The following is a 27118-nucleotide window of genomic DNA, read 5'->3' as shown; positions in this document are numbered from 1 at the left end:
AATAGGTAATAAGTTAAATAAATAACAAAATCACATAAATCTTATGTAATTTAATTTTATTGTTAAGAAAGTAATAAAGTATACTTATCTTTCTATCTTTAATCGAATCTGTGAAAAAATAGCACCATTCTCTTCAGTTTCTTGTTAATACTAACATATTAAGTTGTTATACACTGAATTTTTGAATTTAAAATTCAGCCAATGGCCAAACAGATTTCAAGAGAGTACATTGGCTGTTAATTATAATTTGTTGACAGGTATAAACGGCTGACCTGGTGACTTGAACAAATTATATAATTTGAGTACAGAATCTGCTATAGTCATTAAGATCTAACTAGCAGGATCAAATAACAGTCAGACTGCTGTGTTCTAAATAAACTTTGTCTTTATTTCATTGACTTATCTGAAGAATAATTTATTATCTGATATTTTTGTTGTGAAGATCTACATTTACTGGCATTTTTTGGAGGGTGGGTGGGGAATTCCTTTGAGTGTCAACATGTATCACTATTTCATTCATATTATATACACTCTTTTATACTTAATATTTTATTTTTCGTGGTAAGCTTATTTTAGTTTGTCATTTGGTATCACAATAAATTAAGGAAAACCGTATCCAGGAAAATTATGTTGGAAAAGTTTACATATTCACACAAGTGCCTCACTAAATTCTGTTGTAAACTATAGTATGAATAAAAGACATCACCAATTTATGAAATCTGTAGTATAGAACATTGTTTCTACATTATTATGTAGGAAACTATAGTAGGCTATTTGTTAAAATGGTTTAAGTACAGTATACATATGAATTCTACAGAAAACTATAGAAGGCTCATGCATTATATTTTTCTCCACAAAATCTATAGAAAAAAATGTCAGAATGTCATAGAAAACTATAGGATCACACAACTGACTTGAGACAATAAGTTTTAGTTCTATAGAAAACTATAGTTTTTACCACCAAATCTATAAAAACGCCAGCTGACATGAGAATACAAGTTAGTTTTATAGCAAACTATAGTTTTTACCACAAACGCTGCAGAAAACTGAAGGATTACTCAAATGACTCGAGGATACAGGTTAGTTCTATAGAAAACTATAGCAGCACCAATGAATCTGTAGGTTTATTTTTTTTTTCCAATAGTTTCTTACAGTATTCTATAGAATTCTGTAGGAAATTACACTTGGAAAATATTCATCTATCAATCCTACACAAAACTATAGTACATGTTTTTGAATCTATAGTCATGTGAAAAAAACTACAGAATGAATTTGTTTTCCTGCAGCATTCTATAGAATCCCACAAACTTCTATAGAAACCTGTACTTTTTCTATAGGACTTTTTCATAAGGGGGCCTCTCCCACTCTCTCTCTCTCTCTCTCTCTCTCTCTCTCTCCCTCTCTTGGCGCTGAGCTCACTGTGGATATCTGATCCAGTGGTGATAATTATAACATACAAAATGCATAAGCGAAATATAGTAATAATACCTCGATACTACTTAAATTTGCATATATCTAGCTCCTTATCTGATATTTATCGGGACTAGATAGCCCGCAAATTCTCCAATAAAAAGCGTGTCACGTGATCTCGCGAGCGAACGGGGCGATATTATTTTGTCTGAGCTGGGTCTGGAGACACTGTGAAAATGTTCGCTTTTGCATGACCGGGGGAGTACAATCATGGATCGAACGGTAAGATTAACAAAATATTTTATTATTCTCTTTCTGGATCGATGTCGAACCAAATCGATGATGATATGTTAATATTAGATGACGAAACTGCCGTATTAAAAGAAACGACAGTACATGGCCAACACAATGACGCTACAGCGGGAGAGTTATTTATAGAAACTGTGGGAATACCCAGATACACAACGTTTCATTATCATTGATAGGACTGTCATTTTTCAACCATCGAATCCTGGCGAACAATTTCATTGATTTATTTGGTCTTAATAAAATACAAATCTTATAGTTTTCAATTTGTTTCATATTTGGTGGTTTAACGATCTACCCAAATCCACCATTATTTTAAAGCGTCTGATGTGCACCGACAGGTAATTGCTGTATATGATTATGAAATAAAGCAAGCTATTAGGCCCTATCATTTTTTTCCATGAACACACATCTAGCCCTTCAGGTCGAATTTTAAAAAAAATGATATTGCGGGAAACAAACTATTTAAGAGAGGTCTGTACATTCAACAGGTGGGAGAACGGACATGACATGAAATTCTTTATAAATATTAAATTGTGCATCATCATCATCATATTTGGGATATTTCAAAGAAGCAGATGACTACATTACATACAGTGTATTTTCAATTAATAGATTAGCTGTCAGATATTGATGTTAATTCCGACTGCATTTAGTGAGCTAATTGATAGATTTTAATCATTATTGTCCCAAACTGAAACTGGTTCCATGTTTTTATCCAAAAGATTATTTGATCAAGGGAGATAACTCCTTGTAATAATGGAAACAGACCACTAATTACCTTCCTGATGAAAGCCCTTGAGACGATTAATAATCCAAGTCCAATATATGCAACGGAAATTTCAATAATAAATTCTTTATATTGTACTAGAACCGTTTGGGGCATTATCCAGTTGGTGGGAGAGTGGGGTGGGGGTCTTCACCGGTAATTGTTCAAATATTTGATTTGGATTATCATTGCATCGTGATACCTAACACATGGATACGTCGATCAAGGGGAAGCTACGCACATGGATATGACTAGCTTCCAATAACAAGGAGGCCTAGTACATGCCTTAACTTTTGAACTTTTAAATCAATCAGATGACATGCGAGACAGGATTGTCGTAGGTTGTCACACAGTTTCATCTTTCATTCATCAATTTGTTCATCCATCCATTCATTTATTCATTTATTTTGTTTATTTATGCAAGTTCATTCATTCATTTATTTTGTTTATTTATGCATGTAGGCGGTGATGCAGATATCATCCTTTGTAATCAATGCAGAAAACCTACAATTAGGCCGTGAAAATAGGATCGTATCTCAAGAATCACAACGTAACTCAGAAGCCATTGATGATCTGAGGCAAGGCTATGGAGAACTCGATGTCAGATTGAAAGAGTTGGAAGACGTCCAGGAAGATGAAACCCAACATTCTTTAAGAAAAATGGTTACCATGGAAAAGAACATACAAAATCTGGCTTGTGAAGTGGAGAATATGACAGAAAGGATGAAAAGCTTGGAAATGGAAAATAGGAGTCTAAAACGTCAATTAAAATCGAAAAAACCCAAAAATGCGAAGAATAATTGGACCACAAAGAATGCCAACAATGGTGACCGTTTGTCGTTTCCCAGAAGTAGACAAATTGGACAGACTATAGAAGATGTGGAAAAAGTTGACCAGACAGTTATAAACTCCAAACAGATTCGACTTTTAATAGAGGATTGGTAAATGTATATTACTTTCATATATTGTTAGCATGGGTTCCCCCTTGTCAGTGTTGCAGGGCAGAGGGCCTGGAAATGGGCAATGTTGGACATTCGGATGGGTCGGAAAACCAAGGTCCCGAGTCGCCATATTTGTTATACAAATTGAAAACCAGTATTGCGACTGTTTAGGGGGTTATTTCTGTAGTTTTAGTGATCGACCACTTTGTCCTTTCTTATAATTATTCAGGGGGTCTGTCATTGAGTCAAATGGGATCGTTTCTTTTTCCCGCTTGGACACGACAAGCGGTAGGGTCCCCTGTCCAGCCTGTGGGTTTTCTTCGGGTCCTCCGGCTTCCTTCCACTGCTGAGGACCACTACGTGCAAACGAATTATTGAAATATAATTGATCCATATGTTAGTCCTGTGTCGAGTGGACGTTAAACCCCATTTCTCTCTCTACCCATTCTTATCCGCAAGTATTATATTTCAGGAATGTCAATCAGAAAGAGAAAACATACATTGTAGTTGATGAAAAGATTACTCTGGAGGAAGTCTGCGGGGTGATAAACAGTGTTGTTGGCGGAGATCTAGACATATGCTGTATCTTTAGGAAGCTGAGAGGACCAATTTACCGCCACGATTTAAATCTATTGAAACGAATCAGATATTACCATATTACCAACGATGATGTGGTTCATTATAAGTGTAAGAACTACAACAATGGCTAGACATTTAACCGTTTGAAATTGGGAACCACAAAGAGATGGTACTGCTGCTTCTTTCGAGTTTAACAGACATACAAATTTCATTTTAAAAACGGTTGTCATTCACATTTATTTAATTCAACCACATTAATATTCATGCTATGACATTCCATATATTATAGCCTAAATTTAGAGAGGGTGGGGGGGCGGGTTAAATATAACAGAAAATGACCATCGACGTCATAACCGGTTGGGCCTTTCATTCTCTAGTTTTCTCACTCGGCAAACCTTGGCAGATTCCGGTACCCTACATCTAGCCTCGGCTGTAATGACAGTAAGTGATATGTACCTACGCCTATACATTTGCGATGCGGCACCGGTTTACTTATAAGGGAAACTTGCACACGTTTAGAAAGAAGTTCTCAAAATTGCGTCGTTCGAAGAGTGTGTAGAATTTTCAGTGCTAATTTGTCCTTGTCTAAAGAAAATCGGATAAACTTGAAAGAAAAACAGCTTCAAACTTTGAAAATTTTGTAAGATAAAACATTCTTCAAATACGTCGTCATCAATCACGTCATTGGTCGTCATGGACAACGCCATTGTAATCCGGGAACTTGAAAGTAGTTCTAATGGCGGACTTTGTCATACAGCCGAGATTAGATGTAGGGTACTGGAATCTGTTGAGGTTTGCCGAGTGCTAGTTTTATATGTCGTCACCCTGTCCATCGGTCCGTCAACAATTGGCTCGTAAACGCTATAGTGTCTTCTGTTTATGATGGTTATAATTCAAGTTTGGTGTGAAGCGTCGTGGTCATGTGAGGGCGAACCCTATCGATATTCAACCTGTTTTACAAGAGTTACCCCTCCCCCAACTTTCTTTGCTCAAAACCGCATAAATGCGATAGAGGCTACAGTGTTTAACCGATTTTTTTTAGTTTCATTTGAAAATTGGTGTCATAAGCGGACAAACCCTGTCGATATTCATCGTTTTACGACATTCCATCTGGTATTAACTCCTTGTGAAATACCTTGTGAACGAAATGGTTGTCTTTCTGCCAGACTAATCTTGGTCTTTTATATCAACTGATATTTCTTAATAATTAAATTTCGCGATTGGTTAATTATACCCGATGAGTGACATGCAGTAGGCCTATACTCGAAGACTGGCCCTGCCTCATTATCATACTGGTGAAGGTTTCATTATTATTTTTTTAAAATATATATATATATCTTTTTTATCAAATGGTGGAGAGGAGTATATGTATAATGTAAGAAAGAGAGAGAAATGGGGTTTAATGTCCACTCGACACAAACTGGTTCATTTCGGGACTAACATATGGTTTAATTTTATTTCAATAATTCGCTTGCGGGTAGGGGGTCTTTAGCAGTGGGAGGAAACTGGAGGACCCGGAGAAAACCCACGAGGTTGGACAGGCGACCCTACTTGTCACGTACAACCGGGGATTCGAAACCACGCCAGTTGACTCAATGACAGATTTTATGATACAGCGCGCGCACGTACTAACCATTCGGCCATCCACCCCCCTATAATGTAAGAAATAGTGTGAATGATTAAAACCACACAATAACCAATATTTATAGTTTAATATAGTATTTTTTTAATTTACAGCAAGTTATATCATACATAGATTAACATAACATGTATTCGTAGAGAGAGACAGAGGGAGAAATTGGGTTTAACATCCACTTGACACAAACTAGGTCATTTCGGGACTAACATATGGTTCAATTTTATTTCAATAATTCGCTTGCGGGTAGGGGGTCTTTAGCAGTGGGAGGAAACTGGAAGACCCGGAGAAAGCCCACGAGGTTGGACAGGCGACCGGGGATTTGAAACCACGCCAGTTCGCACAGTTGACTCAATGACAGGCCTTATGATACAGTATGCACGTGCTAACCACTCGGCCATCCAACCACCATTTATTCGTAACTTTGTTTTATATCTTGTACTTTCTTAAAGATTTCCGACGTGGTTTCCCCTTGTCAGTGGTGCAGAACGGAGGGTCTGACAAGGACAGCTGTCTAGTCCTTCGGATGAGACGAAACACAGAGGTCCCGTGTATATATTGGAATGCACGTAAAAGATCCCCTGGCAGTTGGAATTCGATATAAGAGTAGGTCATAGTGCCACTGTCCAGGCAAAATTTCCCTCATAGCACATTGTATGGCGTATGCCCGTCTTCATTAGCCCAGTATAGGAGCAGAACAGTAGGACGTTAAACCCCATTTTATTTCATTTTTCTTAAAGATGTATTATGTAAGAGTTATATCTGTCTATTGCAGATCGAGGTGTTGGATGGCCGAGTGGTTAGCGCGTGCATGTTGTATCTTAAGGTCTGTCATTGAGCCAAATGGCGTGGTTTCAATTCCTCTGCTGAAGATCCCTGTGTGCAAGCGAATTATTAAAAATAAAAATGAACCATATGTTAGTCACGAAATGACCTAGTTTGTGTTGTGTGGACCTTAAACCCCATTTCTCTCTGTATTTTAATCAGGTTGGCTATATCCCTAATATTATGTTATGATGTATAATATATCTATCTATTTGATTAAAGGAGCTAAATCGCTAATATTTTGGACCTAGAAATTGGCACAAATGGGTCGCAACACATATAATAATGTAATATGAATTTATATAAACTGTTTTACATTCAATCGTGTTCGTTTTACTGTTAATTGTCATTAGTTATGTTCGGCGAAATACGCCAGAAGTTTCAACCGCAAGTCAGTTTCTAGCGTCTGGTTATTCCAGTCAACACTGATATTATTTATTGCGCATGCTCTCAAAATAAGAACACGATATCACCGTTTGACATGACTTGTGGAATATGTCTAGCCTCATTCTTTGAGCACCTTGTTAAAATGGCACTAAAACGCATTATGGTACACGATTCGTGTACCAATGGTAAAATGTTTATTTTGTCTTAAATATTGGATATCAGAAGCCCATCTTTTCCAGGTAAGATCACAACACCAATGCTGATTTAAATTGCAAAAAAATTCGTGTTTTCAATGTCGAAGATTTTGGATGATATTGAGTTACGGACTTAGCTACTTTAAACTATAATAATTATAAAATGTAGGGCTGGACGATATTTGAAATTTTCATTATTGCGATATCAATATATATATATATTGCGATATATTAGATTATTGTCGTGTGGTTTCAAAAAATGATTATCAATCAAATTTACATATTCTCATATATTGATTTATAAAGGTTCAGCCCCAGTTACACAAAAAAACTTTATACAGCTCAGTCGATTATGGATTTATGAAGTATGAATTCTTATGTATGACCAATTTGATTTATACTTTGTTTCAATAAAAAAAAACAATAATCTTTGATTAAATGAAATTATTGCCCAGCCCTAATCAAATGTATAATTTAAATGATAAATGGTTTAAAGTTCTTTATCTTTCTCTGTTCCTGTCTTATAGAAGTTATTGCCGTACAACATTACAACCATTTAAAGTTCAACTGGAGACCTCCCGGTTTACATTTGGAAGGCGGGGGGGGGGGGGGGCGAACGGTTAGTGTATGTGCGTTGTATCATAAGGTCTGTCACTGAGTCAACTGGCGTGGTTTCGAATCCCCGGTTGTACGTGACAAGGAGTAGGGTCGCCTGTCCAACCTCGTGGGTTTTCTCCGGGTCCTCCGGTTTCCTCCCACTGCTAAAGACCCGAACGCGCAAGCAGGCCACTTGAACTAAATCATATGACTGGATTTTTAAAAAGTATGCCTATTAAAATATTCAATGTTTAGGAGATAACTTTGACAGGCGTATCTTATAACTATTCTTCGAGTTTCATAATATGTCTTTTATTCCTGTGCATTGTTTAAAAGTCTTCAGCATGGGATTTTTTTCTCATGGGTTCAGCTCATTTGCTGTTTTTGCAATTCATTCATTTAATGCAGTTGTTCGCTTCTTTACCAATTCAATCTATTAGGGTCATAATATGTGTGTCATTTTTGCATGAACTGGGCTAATGAAGACAGGCATATCCCACCCAGTGTGTTATGAGAGAAATTTTTGCCCGTGGCAGCGGCTCCGGACGACCTCCTGTTATTTCCATTTCCACCAGTTACAGGATGATTAAAGTGCTGCCAATGTATGGAAGATGTTTCGACCAATCACACACAGAGGTAAACCATAAAACCATAAGGTCTATTTCAGAACTAACACATATTTCAATAATTCGTTTGCCCAAGCAGTCAGAGAAATCTGGTGGATCCAGATAAACCCTGAAAGGCGACACTCGACCTTATAATGAACCAGCTTGCTATCAAATCCAACTGATATATGTACTGCACCCCGACTCCACCCCACTAGTCTGATCCTCACCAGGCCCTCATACCTGCATTAGGGGAATTTTACTACTCACTGCATGAGTCATTGCTGGGGGAGGGGGGGGGGGGGGCGGGAATTGCCCCCCGCTGGCTAAGGATTGAATGAATCCATAGACATTAAACATTTCTCCCCCCGCCCCCCTTCACTCCTTAAACACATACACACAGCCCCAAGGAGCTCCGGCTTCCGATATGAAAGCAAATTAGCAAAAAGGAGTGTTGGTGTGAAGGTATTAAGGTATACAAGGCAGGGTATGATTGTTTCTAGAACACCTCATACCCTATTGTGATGAGTTCACACGACTGACAAATTTAATTCTACCTTTATATAGGCCTATTTATAAGTTTGTCATGCTGATATTTTTGGTTCAGTACCTTTCCAAATGGCAGCAGTCTATTGCAAACAGCAACCTACGCTAAATCAACTTAATGGTAGTTCTCTGATCTCGAGAAATATCTCGATCACTGTGAGAGCTAAATTGATCGATATATGGTCACGTGACATAAGTCCAAAATGGATGTCGGTGAGTTCTAAATTTAGATATTTGTATGGTTAAACTCTCATTCTCGTTTGGTTTGTGAACAAAACCTCTAATCACAATATTATTTTGACAGACTTGAAAAATAATCACGGAAAAAATCTTGGCATTTCCAGGAAAATCTATCCGTAATGTGCGTCCATGGACCTTAACCCACAGGGACGTGTCGCAGCGTGATAGTCGTGATCTCCCAGCCACTAATTTCCCTAGCTAGAGTATTATTATGGAATAATAAATTCAATTTACATCTTATTTGGTAATGTGAATTTTTATTAACACTAGTACTGCATGACTGACGGGTCAAAGCAGCAAAATATGATTGAAACTTGTAAGAGCATCCTTAACCAGTGGCATGATTTTAAATCAAAATTGACAAATTGAAAGCTGATTAAGAACAGAGAGAGAGAGACAGACAGAGAGAGAAATGGGGTTTAATGTCCACTTGACACAAACTAGGTCATTTCGGGAATGACACGTCGTTCAATTTTATTTCAATAATTCGCTTGCACGTAGGGGTCTTTAGCAGTGGGAGGAAACCTGAGAACCCTAAGAAAACCCACGAGGTTGGAGAGAGAGAGAGAAATGGGGTTTAATGTCCACTCGACACAAACTAGGTCATTTCGGGACTAACATGTGGTTTAATCTTATTTACATAATTCGCTTGCGCGTAGGGGTCTTTAGCAGTGGGAGGAAACCGGAGGACCCGGAGAAAACCCACGAGGTTGGACAGGCGACCCTACTCCTTGCCACGTACAACCGGGGATTCGAAACCACGCCAGTCGACTCAATGACAGACTTTATGATACAGCGCGCGCACGCTAAACATTCAGCCATCCACCCCCCCCCCCCCACGAGGTTGGACAGGCGACCCTACTCCTTGTCACGTACAACCTGGGAATCGAAACACCACCAGTTGACTCAATGACAGACTTTATGATACAGCGCGCACTTGCTAACCATTCGGCCATCCAACCCCCTGATTAAAAACAGTAATTTATGAAAAATAAATATATAAATTATTGTAAATCATGCTACCAACCTTGACTAATGCAGCCATCAAGGTCACAATGATAATGCGATTTTTTAATCCTCTTAAGTTTAACCCATACATGTGTGGGAGAGTGGATAGAATGTCCCTTTAATGACACCAGTTGTCTTAAACATGTAGCTATAGTAACCTTTCCCGCCGGTAAGCGCTTTGCACGTGCGAGGGAGAGAGAGAGTTGTCAGTTGAGTTGATAGCAGCCGAACTGTACGCACACAGAAAGCAGCACAGCTGTCTTGTGTTCAATGTATAGTTAGTTGGACGAAATAAAGTCTCTTCTCATCAACTGCGATTTAATTTATCATTTTCTGTGGCCGTGTCTTTTGGCTCGGTCACACATGTACTAAGTTAAGCTTACTGGCCCCTGTGTAGAATAGGCTGAAAATATGAAGGTCCTTTAAACATGCATTATGCAATAGCAAAATCTGCTTATTACAAGTCTTTCTTCAGGCCTGAAATGTTATCTAAATTATCAATTAGACATTAATTAACTTATCCAGACCATAATAAACTCTCGATGTCAAGTCTAGCCTTCGATGTAGGCTGGATTAGATTCCTATATGCCGCTAACGGCCAAAGATAATTAAATCAGAAAAAGTGGATAATCAAGACTATGCTGTTTATATTAATGATTTTAGTAATGATGACCGAGACTATGCAAAAATTTCACACGCTTCTTTCTCGGCTCATAGTGGATCAATTTGACTGAAATTTTCAGCAAATTGCCTTTACACTATCTAGTTTTTAACTATTATAGCGAGAACTGCCATCTCTTTATCTTATCTCCCATAATGTATCTTTAAGCTTACTGGCCCCTGGGCAGAAGAGGCTGAAAATATTAAGGTCCCTTGACTAATATGGTGTATTTGGTTTTTTTCCAGAAGTTCAGGTTAAAGCGGAAGATATTAATTTATTATGTGAATTTCAAAGATTACAAACAGAATATAGTAAACTACAGGAATATGTAACGGACTTGGAATCAAAATATTCAAAAGATCTTGTAACCAATCAACAAGAGGACGATAATTTTAATAATCAACTCTATCAGGTTGTCGTTGATCTGTTCGGTAAACAACAATATAGGTTAGTGGATTAAAGACTGGATGATTGGATTTAAGTCTGGACGATAGTGAATTTCTCATAACATATATTTTATTTTATTAAAGAACTCTTGTTTTATCACGTTGAAAGAGAATTGGGGGGTGGGGGGCATCCAATCACAAGGTCTGTCATTGAGTCAAATGGCGTGGTTTCCATCTATTTTTTTTAAAAAGTTCTTGCTTCATCACCTGAAAAGAGTGTGTGTGTGTGTGTGTGTGGAGAGGGGGGAATGTCCGATCATAAGGTCTGTCAATGACTCAACTGGTGTGGTTTCGATTCCCAGCTTCTGAGTTTATACATGACCAGGAGAAGGGTCGTCTGTTCATCCTTGTGCATTTTCTCCGGGTCTTCTGGCTTTCTCCCACTGTTAACAGACCCCTAGTTTACTCTCCATTATATTTATCAATTCACCAAAATAAATCCACAGACTCTGCCACTGAAATTTTGTTGTTGATGGTTTTTTGTCTCGTTTCCACTTCCAGTGACATAACAATCTTGTTAGAAGATGGCCGACGGTTTTATGGACATAAGTTGGTTTTATCAACAAGAAGCGATGTGTGGGACGATCGTAACCTAGAAACAGAAGATCAGATCGATTTATCAGGTAGAAACAGTCAAACAGTCTGGGTAATCCATCGTCATACAGATTGTAACTAGACAATCTCCTAGAAACAGTCACTCATTCTTGGAAATCCATCGTCATAGTGATGTCATAGAAACGGTCACTAATTCTTGGAAATCCATCGTCATAGAGATATCATAGAAATAATAACTCATTCTTGTTAATCCATCGTCATAGTGATTTTAGAGAAACATTCATTTATTCTTGGAAATCCATTGGACTTAGTGATTTCATAGAAACAGTCACTCATTCTTGGTAATCCATCGTCATAGTGATCGTCACTAGACAATCTCGATCCCACACATGTATGTGATAAGTAGTTGGGTTATCTGCCTGCCCTCATCACCAACAATCACAGGCACAAAGTCAGGCTTTGTCTGGCACAATGTCGCTTACACAGATTTGTCATTTTAATGATGTGGTTAATTCATGTGGGGGGTTGGATTGCCGAATGGTTAGCATGTGCGCGTTGTATTATAAGGTCTGTCAATGAGTCAACTGGCATGGTTTTGATTCCCCGGTTGTACATGACAATGTTCCGATCCATTTGAATCTCAGCCATCCGATGGTTTATAGGGTAGTCATGTGAATAAATTTCTAAATATTGAAGCCAGAAAAAAGACCTGCAATAGGCAGATTTAGCTCTTACATAATGCATGTTTAAGTCAATGAACATAAATACGATCCCTTAAAGATGCATTATGGGAGATAAGATAAAGAGATGGCAGTTCTCACTATAATAGTTAAAAACTAGATAGTGTAAAGGTAATTTGCTGGAAATTTCAGTCAAATTGATCCATTATGAGCAGAGAAAGAAGCAGGTGAAATTTTTGCATAGTCTCGGTCATCATTACTAAAATCATTAATATAAACAGCATAGTCTTGATTATCCACTTTTTCTGATTTAATTATCAACGGCCGTTAGCGGCATATAGGAATCTAATCCATCCTACATCGAAGGCCAGCCTTGACATTGAGAGTTTATTATGGTCTGGATAAGTTAATTAATGTCTAATTGATAATTTAGATAACATGTTTAAATACAATTTACGTTTATATTTGCAGATGTAAAGAATGTTATTTAAATTAATGAACCTAAATTAGATTCATTAAAGATACAAACTGGGTGATTTGATGATATGTTTGGACTAAAATAATATTCAGACTAATTAATTTATCATAATTTTGCTTCAAATCCTTCTCAAAACAAAGGGCGCGAAGCTGGAGGAAAATTCATTGCATATACAAGATGATGTTGTCTTTGATCGCTGACTATTTATTACAAATATTGAAGCCCAATAAATTCTCGGTTTACCCACTGCCCAAGTTTTTTCCGTGATTTTTAACTCAGAAACTGTTGCACCATCAACTTTATCAACATATACATCAAGCACTCACTAACGCTGGGAAATTGGCAATCTTCGCGTGCTACCTTTGACGTTACTCAAGCAGACATCACTAATCGCCGGGTTGCTGGTTAGGGAAACCCTTACATTTTTGCCATGTATGCGCTCCATGGGTGTTTTTCAGGGAATCCAGTATTTTTCTAGTAAGACTGGATGTTTCTACTTTCCATATATACCAAAATTGCCATACTTTTATTGGAAATAAACAAGCGATAAATACTTTTCTGGGAAAGTATCTTTTAATACAATTTATATTTATATTTACAGATGTAAAATATGATGTAGTGTATTATATGTTAAAGTGGGTGTATACTGATATTTTTGATGATTTTGAAAGCGTTGGATATTTATTACTTCTTGACTTATTAAAAACTACAAAAAGATGTCGATTACAGGAGTTATATACAAGGTTTGTAATCTGTTAATTCTTGTATTTAATAAGGATTAGGGTCTTTATCTGATCCCCCCCACCCCAAAACTGTAGTGCTGGCCCCAATATGACACACCTCTCTCCCTCTCTCTCTCTCTCTCTCTCTCCTCTTCTCTCTCTCTCTGGGGATTGGGTGGCCAAATGCGGGTTGGCATTGTATCATAAGGTCTTTCATTGAGTCCGTTGGTGTGGTTTCTATTCCTCGCTTGTACATGACAAGGAGTAGAGTCACCTGTCCAACCTTGTGGGTTTTCTCCGGGTTCTCCGGTTTCCTCTCACTGCTAAAGACCCTTACGTGCAAGCGAATTACTGAAGTATAATTGAACCCTATGTTAGTCCCGAACTCTCTTTCGTGATCAAATTTATTTACAGTTATATATATATATATTATTTATAGATGTCAGGAGGCATTAAAACTTCTGGTTGATAAAGACAACTGTAGAATTATTAACCAGGTAGCTGAAGAATTATCGGATGAATGTTTAACAGATCTAAGTACAATATTTATGAAGGAGATTGAGGTATGTTTGGTGTTTTCCCAGTCTGATTATAATACAGATCTATATTTCGTTTCGTTTCATTTTTTATACTTTCGATGGCCTACACTACATGAAGATCTGACAAGTTATAGCGATAGGTCGCGTGAGGGGTCGTACAAGCAGCTTTTGACCTTATGGCGCAGACATTTGATTAACCAATCGACATTGATGTTACTAGTGGATTACCCACAGTTCAGTGCAAAACACGCCTCAAGCTCGCTGTGACAGACCGTTTCATTGGCTTATCCCTGACACCATTCAGAACAACTCTTCCAGATCCAAGTGTAGTAAAGACAAGTAAAACAAAATTTTGAACTATAAAAACGAAACGAAATAGGATCTGTGTTTTAACCAGATTGGTGTTTTCCCTTCGCTTATCAGTTTAGTGTATTGAGAGAGAAAGTCCATTGGGGAAGTCAGTGATTCAGGATAGAGAGAGAGAGAGAAATGGGGTTTAACGTCCACTCGACACAAACTAGGTCATTTCGGGACTAACATATGGTTTAATTTTATTTACATAATTCGCTTGCGCGTAGGGGTCTTTAGCAGTGGGAGGAAACCAGAGGACCCGGAGAAAACCCACGAGGTTGGACAGGCGACCCTACTCCTTGCCACGTACAACCGGGGATTCGAAACCCCGCCAGTCGACTCAATGACAGACTTTATAATACAGCGCGCGCACGCTAACCATTCAGCCATCCAACCCCCCGATTCAGGATAGACAGCCTTGCAAGGGACAGCATATAGTCGTTAGGATGGGATGAAAAATCTGAGGTTCTGTGTACACATTGGCGTGCACGTAAAAGATCCCTTGGCAGTTGGAATTCGATATAAGAGTAGCGCCGCTTTCCAAGTAAAATTTTCTTCATAGCACACAGTATTGCGTACATGTATGCCCTTCTTCACTAGCCTAGTCTGGGCAGAACAGTAGGACGTTAAATCCCATGTCATTTCATTTTATTGCATCACAAATGTGAAATTTTCCTGATTCTGATTGACTGAAATTAATCTGTTTTCATTAACCCAGTCGGAAAAAAAACAATAGGACATTAAACCCCATATCATTTCATTCTCTTGGTAAACTTGTTAATCTTGATTACAGGAAGAGGAAGCCAGGATAGATATGGATAACCAGACAGATAATAACGATTCAGACTCAGACAATTTAGTTCTGACTTTTGGTTTGAAATCACCAACAACAGTCAAAAGAGGGAAAAAGAGATCAAAAGAAAAATCCAGCCTCGAATGTCCGAAATGTGACGAGAAATTTAAAACAGAAGACGAGGTCAAAGAACACTTTATTGCATCTCATACGAAATTCTGTAACATTTGTGAAAAGAATCACGGTCCAACGATGGTGAATAGTTACACGTGGAAGGACACGGGTGAAAAGAAGAATATTTGTCGCGTTTGTATGAAGAAGAACGGGGTTGAGTTTAAATCGAAGGTCGTATTGGATAAATATTTTGATAAACGATTCATGTGTGATATATGTGGGAAAAGTAATCGTTGTGAATCTCATCTCATCAGTCATCGTCGCGTCCACACGGGTGAAAAGCCGTATAGATGTGTAACGTGTGGACAAGGTTTTGCTAGTAAGACGTCGTGCAGTCGACACGAATTAACGCATACAGGTGTTAAAATGTACAAGTGTGAAGAATGCGATCGGACGTTTGCTCGCGGGTATCATCTTCGGCGACATCGGTTGATTCATAGCGGAGAGAAACCTTTTCAGTGCCCTGTGTGCGGTCGATTGTTCCGTCAAACGAACACCCTACAAGTCCATGCCCGGACACATACAGGGGAGAGACCTTATGATTGTCCACATTGTGAGCGAGCGTTCTCTGATCGACGTTCGTTACTCAAACATTGGAGAAACAGTCATACGGAAGTATACACACACAATGAACACGATAATGGTGATCCAAATGTCGAAATCGACAATGTTATGTAAACAAGCCTGACTCCTGGTTGATCAAAAATTGACAATTTTATTATATAGAAAACTTCTAGTGTGGGATGGGTATCAAGAAATGAGCAATTTTGTATAGACAAGTTCTAGTGTGGGAAATAGAAATTGGTTTTAATGTCCACTTGACAAATACTAGGTAATTTCGGGACTAACATATGGTTCAATTTTATTCCAATATTTCGCTTGTGTGAGAGGAAATTATTCCATTAATTAGCTGTGGAAGGAAACCGGAGGACTCAGGAGAAAAGCCATGAGGTTGGAAAGGCGACCCTACTCCTTGTCACGTACAAGCGGAGTGTGGAGGAAGGGGAAATAGGCAATTTTATAAACATTCAATAAACTCAAGTCCTAGATTGGTGTAAATGTAGAGTGAAATGAAATGAGGTTTAACGTCCTGCTTTTCTGCTTCAGCTGAGCTAATGAAGACTGGCATATGCTTGTGCCATGAAGAAAATTTTGCTGGAAAGCGGCACCACAGCCTACTTTTAATCGAATTCCAACTGCCAAGTTATCTTTTATGTGCATGTCAATGTACACACAGGAACCATCCCATCCAACCGACTATACATTGTCCCTTGCCAGGCCCTCTGTCCTACACCACTGACAAAGGGAATCAGGAAAATCCTGATGAACTTTCTCTGCCAATGCAGGGGCCAAAAACGCGACCTCCCAGTCAGCGAGTCAACTTCTTACTCACTGAGCCACTGTGGCTCCCGTACACATAGCAGAACATTTTGGATTTGCCAAAAACTAGGCACATTTTCTTCTGCAGGAAGCAGTTTCCCTCGTAGCACACTACATACTGTCTTCGTTAGCCCAGTTTCCCTCGTAGCACACTACATACTGTCTTCGTTAGCCCAGTTTCCCTCGTAGCACACTACATACTGTCTTCGTTAGCCCAGTTTCCCTCGTAGCACACTACATACTGTCTTCGTTAGCCCAGTTTCCCTCGTAGCACACTACATACTGTCTTCGTTAGCCCAGTTTCCCTCGTAGCACACTACATACTGTCTTCGTTAGCCCAGTTTCCCTCGTAGCACACTACATACTGTCTTCGTTAGCCCAGTTTCCCTCGTAGCACACTACATACTGTCTTCGTTAGCCCAGTTTCCCTCGTAGCACACTACATACTGTCTTCGTTAGCCCAGTTGGTGCAGAAAAGTAGGATGTTAGACCCTATTTTATTCATTTGTTATTATTATGTTTTGTGGATGTAACTGCTAGCCAGGTAGATACATGTGCTTGATATCTTTAATACTTTCACCTGGTCAGTTATTTGGATGTAACTGCTAGCCAGGTAGATACATGTGCTTGATATCTTTAATAATTTCACCTTGTCAGTTTTTTGGTGTCAGTTCAATTAAGTGACATAGAATTCATTCACAATCCAGTCTAGTTCAGTCCATTCCAGTCAAGTATTAGTCCTATCACAGTCCAGTCTCGTTTAGTCCTATCACACTCAGTCCCATTCAGTCCCATCACAGTCCAGTCAGACCTACTACCACAGTCCAGTCAGACCTACTACCACAGTCCAGTCAATCCTATCACATCCAGACAGTCCTATATCACTCCAGTCAGACCTACTACCACAGTCCAGTCTGTCCTATCTCACTCCAGTCAGTAGTACCACAGTCCAGTCAGTCCTATCACAGTCCAGTCAGTCCTATCACACTCACTCCAGTCAGACTATCACACTCAGTCAGTCCAATCACACTCAGTCAGTCCTATCACAGTCCAGTCAGTCCTATCACACTCACTCCAGTCAGTCCTATCACAGTCTAATCAAACCTATCACACTCCAGTCCTATTCATAAATAAATCGTCACATGCCTTGACTTGTTTTATTTGTGTGTATGTGAGAATGTTCCATCAAGTATCCCCCGCCCCTATTCAAAGTGTTGATTCTGTTGTTATGTGTTTATTTATGTTAAATAATTTATTAAAATAAACTTGTTTTCGAACATCTGTTGTTGTTGATTGACCAGGGAGAAAGAATGTCTATATTGTACATCTGATGCATCGGAAGTTCACAACTGTATAATATGCACCCCCCCACCCTTCAGTCGGCTGAGTAATGTTTTCAAAAACTGTGTTTTGTGTTAGAAAACGAGTGTTTAAATGTTCTGTAACTGTCATATTTCATGGTTTGTTCAAGTTGTTTAATTCAAGGCACCCCAATTCCCAACCCCCTTTGCTGACTATAGGGACTGGTTGTGCCATTTACCCACACCTTTTCTTGTATGATATTTTGTTTGTTGTGGTTTTATTATGCAACGAGCCGAACATAATATGTTATGTTTTGACGATCTTTTTTAACAGAAAAGTCCAAATTGTTTGACAAGCAAATAGAACCAATCACACTGTTCTGTGATTTAATTTTGTGACATTTCTTGAAGATATAACAATTATTTGTTTTGTGTTATTATTTTCAAATGAAAAACACCTGATTAAACGGGGCGGGATGCCAAGGCAAAACGGCATAAAATAGCTGACTGGGCATTCGCAGTCTGCCAGATGCGTGCGTGTAAACAAAATATAAATCGCGATGGTAGAATCGGCAATTAATAGGTTAAATAAGTGAACTTTATTGGAGAATGACATGAGAATAATATATTAAACTGCTACTTGTTGGTCTGTAATTTGCGAATTTGCGGTGTTTTCCTCCTGAAATGATGGAATTAGGTCGGTGGATTTTCTTCTCTGAGATGTTCGCAAAACCTCGCATAGGCACTTACCCCCTTCCAGTTTTTTCTGGCCGAAAGCCTGGAGGACCAGGAGAGAGAGAGAGAGAGAGAGTTTAATGTCCACTTGACACAAACTAGGTCATTTCGGGACTAACACATGTTTCAATTTTATTTCAATCTCAATCATTCGCTTGTGCGTAGGGGTCTTTAGCTGTGGGAGAGATCCGGAGAATATACACGAGGTTGGATACTTAAAAAAGACAGTTTGCTACGGATATTGCAGGAGAAGGGTTGCTACCTTAATTGGAACGATAAACTACTGATTTTAGAGGAGGGGCTAAGAGCCAATATTTGACTGTTTAAAACATTTAACAAAAAACCCCAGATGTTTCCATATTTAAATTTAAATTAATCAAATAAATAAATACATTTACAAAACACAAATACTTGTGGGCATCCCATGGACAAATTTCTCGCGCATAATTAACAGCTTCTGGACCTTCTGAAAAGTAACAAATCACAACTGTTGATGGTACAGTTTCCCATGACTGTCATTCTACCATGTGGCTGTGATTCAACCTTGTAATAGGTTTCCCATGGCTGTCATTCTACCATGTGGCTGTGATTCAACCTTGTAATAGGTTTCCCATGGCTGTCATTCTACCATGTGGCTGTCATTCAACCATGTAATACGTTTCCCATGGCTGTCATTCAACCATGTAATACGTTTCCCATGGCTGTCATTCTACCATGTAATAGGTTTCCCATAGCTGTCATTCTACCATGTAATAGGTTTCCCATGGCTGCCATTCTACCATGTAATAGGTTTCCCATGGCTGCCATTCAACCATGTAATAGGTTTCCCATAGCTGTCATTCAACCATGTAATACGTTTCCCATGGCTGTCATTCTACCATGTAATAGGTTTCCCATGGCTGTCATTCTACCATGTAATAGGTTTCCCATGGCTGTCATTCTACCATGTAATACGTTTCCCATGGCTGTCATTCTACCATGTAATAGGTTTCCCATGGCTGCCATTCTACCATGTAATAGGTTTCTCATAGCTGTCATTCAACCATGTAATAGGTTCCCTGTGGCTGTCATTCAACCATGTATAGGTTTTGTCATGGCTGTAATTCGTTGATTTATTAACAAATCTGTCCGTTTAAGTTGAGTCTTGGTTGCACAATCCTTACAACCAGAACCAACATTAAATGTTCATGTACCAATACCATTGCCCATAACTCTGGTGAACACAAGTGTTATTTTTTTTTTTTTTTTTTTTTTTTTGAAACAATGAACAACTGTGATGTGGTTGAAACTACAACAACATGCGTGCATGTGCAATCAATTTACAGACTTGCAATCAGCTGACTTGTCACCATGGACATCCCTTGTCGCAAACAGTAGCAATATGTGTGAAATTAAATATCGCTTAGAACAAAGAGCACTGGTATCAACAAAAGTCATTTGTCCACACAGAATGACTTAAGTGTCATTTTCAGCCGATTCAGATTTTTGTTGAAGTTTAGCTTTTCGTGCTATTCTGTCATGTGACTTGTAATGTTTTTTAAGATGACTTCTTTGAAAGAAGGCCTTGTCGCATAACTCACACGGGTAAGGCCTCTCTCCGGTATGAGTGCGTATATGTTTCTTTAACTGTGAACTGTCCTTGAACGTTTTTAAACACATTTCACACGTCTTGACAAGAGGCTGAGTCTTGTCTCGTTTGGGTTTAGTATGTGATCGGAAATGGTATTCTAAATTACATTTCTGGGTGTAGGATTTGTCGCACAGGCGACATTTATATGGATGAATGGACGTGTGCATCGTCATGACGTGCGTCTGCAAATTGAAGTTCGTATTGAAAGCTTTGTTACAGACGGAGCAAGCGTATTCTAATTGTCCGTTGTGTAAACGTTGATGTGTCAGCATGTTCGCCCTGATGCTGAACGATTTGTCGCAGATGTTACATGTGTAGGGTTTTTCACCCGTATGACTTCTCAAGTGTTGCGTTAATCGTGACAATCTCACAAAACTTTTATTACAGAATTCGCAAACGTGGGGCTTCTTCTTGTTGTGCCAATCAATGTGGGTTTTTAGTTTCTCCTCTTCGTCAAATCCCTTGGTACATAGATGACATCTAAGGGGTTTCATGTCTTTGACCGTTACCATTATATCGGCTAAAACGATTTCTGGAACCGGTTCTGGGATGGGTGTATCTATTACTTCTGATTGGTTTACCTGGAATTACAGTAGAAAATAGAGATGTGCATTTGTAAAAAAAAACTTTTATAGGGGTCATCTTAACTGTCACAAAGGAGACAGAAAGAGAGAAATGGGGTTTAACGTCCACTTGACACAAACTAGGTCATTTCGGAACTAACATATGGTTCAATTTTATTTCAATAATTCGCATTCGCGTAGGGGTCATTAGCAGTGGGAGGAAACCGAAGGACCCGGAGAAAACCCACGAGGTTGGACAGGCGACCCTACTCCTTGTCACGTACAACCGGGGATTCGAAACCACATCAGTTGACTCAATGACAGGCTTTATGATACAGCGCGCGCACGCTAACCATTCGGCCATCCAATCCCCCATAAATCATACAAGTGATCATTATTCTAAACTATGGATTAGTATGTATAGAAAGTGGTTAGACATTATACAGTTGTCATTAATTAAGTGGTGTGTAAACTAGCCATAAAAGATGTTACTACTGGTGTAAAAACGTGACTATTTATAACAGCCATAACTATTGAATACACCATCTTTCCGAAAAGATTTTTGAAGGATGAACAAAACCATTTGCGGAAAATGAAAAGAAGGATACAATTCAAGGAAAGTGGGCAGAAATAAATTTAGAAGAAATATAAAATCTGATGTTTGGGTGAAGAAGGAGTAAGATTGAGCACATATTGACCATTTGTTTATGCAAAGTGATGTGACTTCTTAGTCTGGCAAAACATGATTTGAGATTCTTCTTAAAACCTGTACTCTGTTAACATGATTTGAGCAGTGAACCTGACATTTGGAGTGAAGTTGTCAAACATTTATATGGTACGATGTGTGAAATGTTAATGATATAGGTACAATACCTTTTGTTGTTGTTAGTTAGTTATATTTTACGTCCGCTTCCACCTTTTGAATTATTTCACTTTAAATAGTGTACTCAATATTCTCGAGCCACCCGATATATAAAAAAGAACATTTCAGCAAACTTAGTTTTAGTATAACATAAGATAAGTTCTCTAACCTCTGGAGGTAGAAATTGTTGACATTGTTCTTTAAGTATAGTAGCTGACAGTTGATTGGCTGTGTGATAATATCGTAAACAGTTGGTTTGATCGATAAAAAACACTAAAGCTCTCTGACATCTAAAATACATAATACATTTAATTATATTAAATCTGAAATGAAATAAAATGGGGATTTAACGTCCTACTGTTCTGCTCCTAAACTGGGCTAATGAAGAAGGGCATACGCCATACAGTGTGCTATGAGGGAAATTTTGCCCATGCAGCGGCGCTACGGCCTACTCTTATATCGAATTCCAACTGCCAAGGGATCTTTTACGTGCACGCCAATATGTACATGGGACCTCGGTTTTTCGTCCCTTTCGAATGACTAGACAGCTGTCCTTGTCAGGCCCTCCGTCCTGCATCACTGACAAGGGGGGAACCACGCCGGAAAATCTGGATGAACTTTCTCGGCCAATGCAGGGATCGAACACCCGACCTCCAGGCTAGCGAGCCAACGTCTTACCCACTTGATCCCCTATATTAAATCTAATTATAAGATCTATATTTCATTTCTTATTTTATACTTTCGATGGCCTACACTACATGAAGATCTGACCAGTTTTATTGGAAGTTCACACCAGGGGTCAAACGAGCGGCTTTTGACCCTATGATGTCAGACATTGATTAATCAATCAGCATTGACGTTTCTATGGGTTTACCCACAGTTCCTGTGCAGAGCACACCAAGAACTCGCTATAACAGACTGTTTCATTGGCTAATTTCTCACACCAACTAGAACGCCTGTTATATAACAACACTTCCAGATCATAGTGTAGTAAAGACAAGTAAAACGAAATTTGGCAGTATAAAAAATGAAATGAACTAAGATCTGTGTTGTGAGTAACTTTGAATCAGTTACAAACTACAATATTTTCAATACCACAAAGATGAATTGACAATATGGCAACATATGACATACTTGGCAATTGTAAGTGTTGGTTGAATACAGAGAGAGAGAGAGAGAGAGAGTTTAACCTACATTCCCGTAAACTTTTCGGGACTAACATATGGTTCAATTTTATTTCAATAATTCGTTTGCACATAGGGGTCTTTTGCAGTGGGAGGAAACCGGGGACCCGGAGAAAACCCACAAGGTTGGAAGTCAACCCTACTCCTTGTCACGTAGAGCCGGGGAATCGAAACCATGCCAGCTGACTCAATGACAGACCTTATGATACAACGCGCACGCGCTAACCATTATCTACGGCCCATACTTTTCCTAATTAAGTATCAAATAATCACTTTAGCGTGGAATAATTAAGCTGTAAGAAATTTGAAAAAATAGGAATAAAAATTTCCCAAAGAACCAAAAAAAAGTAAAACGCCATGATCCAAGTAGATATTTTTATCAAAATTTACAAACCTTTCATTAAGACTGTGAAGTTGATATTTTACGGCAGCTTTTAAAAGTTCTTCTAGAAAAACAGCATCAGCTTCTTTTGTTTCAAATATATCTGTATAAATCCATTTGATCATTGCCAACATTACGTTACAGTCAAACTCTGAAATAAAAAAAATAAAATCGATATAATTTTTTATTACAACTTTTCCAGCATACATGAGTCCACTGCCTGTACAAAATTCTCAAACTGACATTTCTGAGAGAAATAAAAATTCACATATGTTAGTCCCAAAATGACTGAAGTATTCTTTTTTCCTAGCATGGTTTACTCTTATTAGTGGAGCAGAAAGGGGGGCCTGACACGGACAGTGTCTAGGTCTTTGAATGGGACAATAATTCGAGGTGCCGTGAACACGTTGGCATGTACGTAAATAACCCTTGATAGATGGATTTAGAATAAATATAATATACTTGAGTAGGCCTACCTGAGAGATCTATTGACCTTTAACCCCCTGGTATTTAAATATAATATACTTGAGTAGGCCTACCTGAGAGATCAATTATATCTACATCATTGAGATTACTTCCACACCATTTATCAAACCAGGTAGATAAAACTAATTTATGGCCACGGATCGATTTCTCACCATCCAGTAATAATGTTACATCACTGCAGACAAAAGAAATTAGAAATTTGTTCTATAAAATTGGAAATCTATAAGTGGCAAGGGCACTCTGATTAAAACACAAATTACCGTAGCTATCCTATTTCGTTTTTTTTTTATAGTTCAAAATTTCGTTTTGTCTTTACTACACTAGGATCTGCATTCTGGATGATGTGGGGGATTAACCAATGAAATGGTCTGTTACGGCAAGTTTTTGGCACAAGGTCCACGGAACTGTGGGTATTCCACTAGGAACATCAATGCAGATTGGTTAACCAAATGTCTGACGTCATAAGGTCAAAAGCTGCCCCTATGACACCTTCCACTATAAATGGTCAGATCTTCATGTAGTGGAGGCCATCAAAAGCATTAAAAAAAAATGAAACGGAATATAGATCTGTATTTTAATCAGACTAGTGGCGAGGGGTAGCCATCCCAGATTGATGGCGAGGGGTAGCCATCCCAGATTGATGGCGAGGGGTAGCCATCCCAGATTGATGGGAGGGGTAGCCATCCCAGATTGGTGGCGAGGGGTAGCCATCCCAGATTGGTGGGAGGGGTAGCCATCCCAGATTGGTGGGAGGGGTAGCCATCCCAGATTGGTGGGAGGGGTAGCCATCCCAGATTGGTGGGAGGGGTAGCCATCCCAGATTGGTGGCGAGGGGTAGCCATCCCAGATTGGTGGGAGGGGTAGCCATCCCAGATTGATGGCGAGGGGTAGCCATCCCAGATTGGTGTCGAGGGGTAGCCATCCCAGATTGGCGAGGGGTAGCCATCCCAGATTGGTGTCGAGGGGTAGCCATCTCATGAAGCTACTTGTTTTGTTTGATGCGAACTCTTCAGGTTCAAGTGAGATTGCGGGCTATTCCCTTTATATTTCCACCCTCTTTGTTTACACTCGTCTTTAGATCTACATGTAGCCTATCATTGTTTACAATATTTTTCTCTATAATTACATGTAGTACCTGTACATCTATTTAACCTTTAAATTAAATGAAATGAAATTTTGTTTTACATCCTACATTTCTTTACCAACTGTTCTGCTCCAACTGGGCTAATGAAGACCGGCATACACGCCATACCATGTTCTGTGAGGGAAATGTGCCCCGAACAGCAGCGCTTTGGCCTACTCTAACATAGAATTCCAACTGTCAAGGGATCTTTAACGTGCACGCCAATACGTACACAGAACCTCAGTTTTTCATCCCATCCAAATGACTAGACAGCTGTACTTGTGTCTAGGCTTCTTGGACCAACTATTCCTTTATAAAGTCCGAGTATGATTTTTGCATTATAGGAGTCCCGGTCTTGTACGCTACAATATTGACAGCTTAATTTTCCCAAATAGCACACTATGCTGTACACCCGTAGAACAGTAGGAGTTAAACCACATTTCATTTCAGAGAGAGAGAGAGAGAAATGGGGTTTAACATCCACTCGACACAAATTAGGTCATTTCGGGACTAACACACGGTTCAATTTTATTTTCATAATTCGCTTGCGCGTAGGGGTGTTTAGCAGTGGGAGGAAACCGGAGGACCCGGAGAAAACCCAGGAGGTTTGACAGGCGACCCTACTCATTGTCACGTACAACCGTGGAATCGAAACCCTGCCAGTTGACTCAATGACAGACCGTATGATACAGCGCAGCGCGCACATACTAACCATTTGGCCAGCCCCCCCCCCATTTCATTTCAGGTTATAGTCATGATAACCCAGACATTTAAAATTAAAACCTATAATCATCAATAGAGGTTTTTTTTATTCACACTTTAAACTTTAAGGGTTCATTTATTAATTACCTGTACAGTGGTTGACCATACAACCCAGCAACAGTTTGTAATAATCTACTGCTATGTTCAGTATGATTATCTTCCCCTTGACCAGCCAAAGCTAACTGATATTTTATTTCAACTTCAGATAAATGTTTTTCAAGTATAGTCAGCTTGTCTTGTAATCTTGTAGCTTCCTTCTTCCAGAACTCAACTATAACAGGGTAAAATAGATTTTTTATTGATGTCCAATAACAAGAAACAGTCAGATTGTGACCTGTCTAATATATTCGAGACTGTGTGTCAGTCCGTTTGTTTTGTAGCTTCACTCTTCCAGGGAGAGAGAGAGAGAGAGAGAGAGAGAGATAAATGGGGTTTAATTTCAATAACTGGCTTGTGCGCTTAGGAAACCGGAAGACCTGGAGAAAACCTACAAGGATGGACAGGCGACTCTACTCCTTGCCATGTACAGGCGAGGATGAAAAACTACACGACTTGACTCAATAACAAACCTTTATGATTCAACATGCACGTTATCCATTGGCATTAGGCCATCCAACCCCCCTTTATTCTTCGAATAATCAACTGATGGGCTATTGCAACCATGAACCTTATAACACAGTGTTGCAACCAACACGCTTTCATTTGTGGCTCTAATACAATTGCCTTACAGTTTACATTTACACATATTGACATATTGTTTGTGCCAGGGTTTGTTTTTTTTTTTTAAAAATCGCTCATCACTAACAAAGACACGTGTTAAGTACTCTATTTTATTTTCAATGCAAAAAAAATATAATAAAATATTTTAACTAGATGCTTTAGAATGTCGAATTTTTATAATTATTATTATTAGGTTTATGCTTGCTGGAGAGAAAAAAAAAAAATCTTCTTTTACCATCCTCCATTTTGAACAATCAAGTCACGTGATGATCTAGTTGTATATATGGACAATCCTTGGATCAGCATAACAAATCAAAAGGCCCAGGGATATATGCACAGGACTACTTTTCATTTAGCTGGATCTCAAAATGTCGATTTTTTATGGTAAAATATAATGGACATCACATAATATATCAATACAGACTCTTTTCTACAGATGTTCAAACAAAGATTGAGGGATATTTATGTTCAGTGAGTCTTAGAAATATATTGAAAAAGGATGAACTGTTAAGAACTTAAATAATTGCCTTAAAATTTAACTAACACAA

The 27118-nt window shown here is 38.7% G+C and overlaps 2 protein-coding genes and 1 long non-coding RNA gene across 5 annotated transcripts; 2 read left to right on the top strand and 1 right to left on the bottom strand.

The window, feature by feature from the left end:
• The first annotated feature begins 1587 nt into the window (after positions 1-1587).
• LOC126822697 (uncharacterized) lies at positions 1588-21355 on the top strand. Of its 2 annotated transcripts, XR_007680935.2 has the most exons (4): positions 1588-1692; positions 2948-3426; positions 3899-5537; positions 21303-21355. It is a non-coding gene; the product is annotated as an uncharacterized LOC126822697 (long non-coding RNA). The 2 variants fall into 2 exon arrangements; XR_007680934.2 differs by lacking the exon at positions 21303-21355 and having other exon boundaries at positions 3899-6788.
• On the top strand, positions 7765-18093 carry LOC126822681 (zinc finger protein 771). The gene is made up of 7 exons (XM_050551706.2): positions 7765-8280; positions 8817-9008; positions 10950-11151; positions 11652-11773; positions 13465-13606; positions 14025-14148; positions 15269-18093. Exons 2-7 carry the CDS (start codon positions 8999-9001, stop codon positions 16118-16120), a joined length of 1452 nt encoding a protein of 483 aa, XP_050407663.1. The 5' UTR covers positions 7765-8280; positions 8817-8998; the 3' UTR covers positions 16121-18093.
• Positions 19207-26834, bottom strand: LOC126822683 (oocyte zinc finger protein XlCOF28). 2 transcript variants are annotated; one of them, XM_050551709.2, is made up of 6 exons: positions 26806-26834; positions 25938-26121; positions 24019-24140; positions 23492-23630; positions 22083-22203; positions 19207-21069 (listed from the first exon to the last, which is right to left on the bottom strand). In XM_050551709.2, the coding sequence occupies exons 1-6, from the start codon at positions 26813-26815 to the stop codon at positions 20314-20316; spliced, it is 1332 nt and encodes a 443-aa protein (XP_050407666.1). In that variant the 5' UTR covers positions 26816-26834; the 3' UTR covers positions 19207-20313. The 2 variants fall into 2 exon arrangements, with proteins under 2 accessions (XP_050407666.1, XP_055957405.1); XM_056101430.1 differs by lacking the exon at positions 26806-26834 and adding an exon at positions 26420-26504.
• Positions 26835-27118: the final 284 nt, after the last annotated feature.

The sequence above is a fragment of the Patella vulgata genome, chromosome 5, assembly GCF_932274485.2.
Source record: "Patella vulgata chromosome 5, xgPatVulg1.2, whole genome shotgun sequence".
Taxonomy (NCBI): domain Eukaryota; kingdom Metazoa; phylum Mollusca; class Gastropoda; family Patellidae; genus Patella; species Patella vulgata.
Note: the sequence above shows the minus strand (reverse complement) of the source record. Positions and strands in the feature narration are given on the sequence as shown.